The 4,218-nt window shown below is 38.7% G+C and overlaps 1 protein-coding gene across 2 annotated transcripts in view; it reads right to left on the bottom strand.

Moving 5' to 3' along the window:
* Positions 1 to 4,218, bottom strand: part of LOC111796878 (transcription factor MYB3R-1-like) — an 8,041-nt gene that overhangs the window by 1,022 nt on the left and 2,801 nt on the right. For both annotated transcript variants that reach the window (XM_023679674.1, XM_023679675.1), the window contains exons 4-11: positions 4,043 to 4,100; positions 3,640 to 3,734; positions 3,415 to 3,518; positions 3,060 to 3,188; positions 1,028 to 2,831; positions 594 to 892; positions 397 to 517; positions 106 to 288 (exon numbers count right to left, since the gene is read on the bottom strand). In XM_023679674.1, the coding sequence (XP_023535442.1) occupies positions 106 to 288; positions 397 to 517; positions 594 to 892; positions 1,028 to 2,831; positions 3,060 to 3,188; positions 3,415 to 3,518; positions 3,640 to 3,734; positions 4,043 to 4,100 (2,793 nt within the window). The remainder of the gene's footprint in view (positions 1 to 105; positions 289 to 396; positions 518 to 593; positions 893 to 1,027; positions 2,832 to 3,059; positions 3,189 to 3,414; positions 3,519 to 3,639; positions 3,735 to 4,042; positions 4,101 to 4,218) is intronic.

Here is a 4,218-nt window from a genome sequence, read left to right as displayed (position 1 = left end):
AAAAAAAAAAAAAAAAAAAAAAAAAAAAAAAAAAAAAAAAAAAAAAAAAAAAAAAAAAAAGATGTTAGGAAGGTTGAAGAAGGGGAAGGTTGGAGAGAATCATACCAGAAGAGTTTCATCACAATGGAGATGCTTCATGCTCGTTCCCTTGAGTAGTGTCTCTGGAGTTTCATTTCCCAACACCTCATGGGCGTTGGCACATGCAGCTGCCGTTCGCTCGCTTACTTGTTTCATTAACCCAATTGCATCAAAGCTTCTTCCCTTGGGGCTCGAAAAATATCCCATGTCCTATAATAAACACAAACATACAACAATTTGACCAAATGGCGAAAAAAGTTCATTTACAAGAAACTTCTCATCCAACTGCAAATTAACCCAAACAATCTGAATAATTACCTCGATCGATATTTCCGTATCAATCCTCGGGCCGGGTAGGAAAGAATTGAAGAACCAAGGCGACATCCATGCTGAAGGGGATTCAATACTTCTCTTAAATGGAGTTTCACCAGTTTCAGGTCTAGGACATAGAAAAGCACAGAACATAAAGACTGGGAACTCCATAATTTAAATGTGTAAAGACTAATGAATCTTACAACGAAGCAATTCCCTTGACCGTAATCTGTGGCCGATTAGAATCCATCTTCTCATGAAAAGACGATGATGTGACGGGGAGTTCGTGCGTCGGTCCATCAGGATAACTCCCGCAGATGGTAGGCGGGCTGCTGCAAGGTAGCCCATGAGAATTCCCAGAAGACACCTTTGAAACATCGTCTGCTAGTCTGCTTGGACTGTAATGTTTCTTAATTCCTGTACTTGAACTGAGAGTTTTTTTATCAACAGTGTGAAGAAACAAGTCATTCGCATCACGTTCAGCCAGGATTCCAGGAGGTACCTGCCAATAGTAAAATTATCAGATTAATCGTAGGATGAGCTCAGGCATTGAATGTCGGACACCAGTAAACTCGATTCTTCGTTCAATACACTCAAGATAGTTTAGCAATAAAAAGATAGCTGAAAAACGACTCACAATTTCAGCTGCGGATTGAACGCATATCATCTCGGTATCAGCAGTCTCTTGTTTCGTATAGTCTTGGGAAGAACTTTTTGGAAAATTATTCTCCGACAGCGTTGCGTTTCGAGATTCATTACCGTCATCTGTCTTCTCTTCTCTCACTTCAAAGGTACAATAAACATTTTCTTTATCTTCAGCAGAATCTTCGATACTCCTTTTTAGGTTAGATGGAGACAGTATAGAAGCTTTATCAGCCACATCATTGAACACAACATCCAAACGTGAAAAGTTTTCTGTCAAACTAGATGTGACATTGGTTTCCAGCTTTTTGTCAATTCTTCTTTCAGAGAGAGGAGACATTAAATCACGGTGGCGTTTCTTCAAAATGGATGGAGTACTGGTAAAAGTTTTGGCAGCACTTTTCAGTACAGCATCTGGACTAGTATCACGAGATGGTGAATCCCATAATCTGAATGGAGTAACAGAATTTAGAGAAGTCATCATCAACTGGCGTATACCAAGTGGGCTGTACTCCTGCATTTCACTTCCAGATTGTATGAGATCACAGCTGAAAAACGGAACATCTAAACTAGTAAAACGAGGAGGCTCGTAACAAAGAGCACCGGAGTCTTGATGTTCGCCATTTTGTTTTGCTCTTTCATCCGAACGAGAACAAGTACCGGTGACATCTGCTGCTGTAGCAAATGGATTTATACACATTGGTTTTGGCAGGTCTTCTGCTCCACCAGGCTGTTCTTGCATTTCTGGGTTATCTGCAACCTCGAAATAGGAAGACTTGGATGTTCCACCATTATAGGCAAACGCATTCTGTTGGCTAGTTACATATCCGTGCTCTAGGGCTCCTACAAATAGTTGGTTGGGTCCAGTACCACCTAATAAAATCATGTCATTGTTGACAGAAACCGTGGATGGAATCGGCATGCCGGACTGGTGCACGGAATTTTTTTCCTGCACATCAGTTCCTGAAGGAGGATTATGTATTTGTGAAGCTAAGGCATGGTTATTTTCAACTTTTGGAGTGCTAAAAGAGTGAACTGGAACTTTGTAATCACACATTTCTGATACAGAAGAGCCTTCTTTAAGATTACTAGTCAGATCGCATCTGTCACTTTTTGCATCTGAGAATAGGACCCTGCAACACTCATCATCAGATATAAACATGCACTCTGCTTGGGCAGAGGCCGCAGCTCCTTTTATCATTGAAGAAGTTTGAGCAGAACTGGAAGCTCCATGACTTTCACCCATCCTAGTGCCAATTGCTTTAAATTGCGATGCTTCTATACCCAATTGTAACGAAGAGATGTTAGGAAACTCATTCAAATCACATTGGTGCTGTCTATTTGAAGATGTTCTACAATCAGAGGCATTTTTCTCTGAAGGTGATAAAGAGTGACCGACTTCTTGACCAAACTCAGCAATGGGACAAGTAATTGCTTCCATAGGAGGGTAATAGGGTTCAGAACTGGATACTGGGCTGATACTTTGCTCCTTTCCCAACTCCAAATCCTCAACTAAATGAAATTCCTTTCTCTTGTGCAGAGTTGCACATGCTGAATCACTCATAAAGCTATCAGCAACTGATGGATCTTGACTGCACACTGAAATCTCCTCTGTATCCATTCCATTTAAGCCACTGTCATTTCCACTACCAAGCACTTTTGAAGATGAAACTGGGAGTTGGTTTGGTTGTCCAGCGGGAATTGGATCTTGAAATTGTGCAAGCAAGCCTGAGGCCACGTAAGAATCCAATTTCTTTTTGACAGAACTGTTCCAGTGGTTTTTTATGGCATTGTCTGTCCTAATGATCATAAAAGCACAAATATAACATCATTCATGATCAAGTGAAAATTTTCCGATTAAAAACTGGAAAGAAATATAGTTCTGGAGAATAAAGCTGCAATGAAAAGAAATCCAAAAAAGTTTAGATGGTAACAACTTTAATCTGAAAAGATTTATAGGAATAAAAAAATGCACATGTATAACAACCCGCATAATGCCTCAACTTTAAGCTACATATGGGACATACCTTCCAGGTAAGAACTTCGTTAGCTCTGCCCATCTGTTCCCATAAATTTGATGAGCACGAATTAAAGCTAACTCCTCTTCTTGGGTCCATGCTTCTTTGTTTATATTAGGATTGAGGTGATTGTGCCACCTGAAAAAGAGGAAATAATTTATGTAAAATAATATGGGAAAGACAGCTGAAAGTTTAATAGAACATCGCGTACGAATGCAGGAAAAGTTAAACTTTATGACACCACAATATATAATGGCTTCCAGAAAAGAAACTTTCAACAGGCGGGGTTCATCAAAGGGATAATATGTAAAACAGGAAAATCAAAATCTAAAAAATCAGCAAGAAAATAAATCAATTGTCATACCTTTCTCGGCATTGCTTACCAATACGTCCAGGTAGATGAGTTGCAAATGTAGACCACTTTTTTGGTCCATATTTGTTCACCAGTTCAATGATAATTTCATCCTCCTATATACAATTCACAAGACAAACAAGTAAGTTCAAGTATAATTCCATAAAAATAGCACACTTATATAAAGAGTATGTTGATTAAATTATCGTGATAACTGGAATTTCACAAGCGGACCACCTCTTTAGACCATGGACCCTTGACAAGTTCGGGGTTTAAAACCTTTTGCCACCTATGTAGACATTGTACATCAGTCCGATCCTTGAAACATCCAGCTACAAACAACCATCATAACAAATGAACCAGTGATGCAATAGAAGAACATAGAAGTTCATGCAAAATATAATTTATCATGGCGTATGGCCTCCTTGACAAAGCACAATTAATTAGGTTATCTAATTATCCAGAATAGAATTTGAGTTAAGTACAGTTTACATAAGATAAAGCAAACATGAACTATGTTCCTAGATCACAATCACTGCAGAAATCCTCCACTGTGTTAAGAATGACTCATATGGAGAACATCTTCAGTACAATACAACCTATTCTTGGCCTCTACAATATTTCCACACGCCAATAATACCTATTTTCTTCCAGTTTTTGCCTTTGAAATGATCAACTGCTTGCCGCAAAATTTCATCCTGGATGTGAGTAAAAAAATATTTATCCATCAAACATTTAACTATTGGAACAACAAAATTCATTCAAAATACAATTCTTCATCGTGAGAAAAATAGCGACAATGAAGATGAACCCCCC

The sequence above is a fragment of the Cucurbita pepo genome, chromosome LG06, assembly GCF_002806865.2.
Source record: "Cucurbita pepo subsp. pepo cultivar mu-cu-16 chromosome LG06, ASM280686v2, whole genome shotgun sequence".
In the NCBI taxonomy this organism is placed as follows: Eukaryota; Viridiplantae; Streptophyta; class Magnoliopsida; order Cucurbitales; family Cucurbitaceae; genus Cucurbita; species Cucurbita pepo.
Note: the sequence above shows the minus strand (reverse complement) of the source record. Positions and strands in the feature narration are given on the sequence as shown.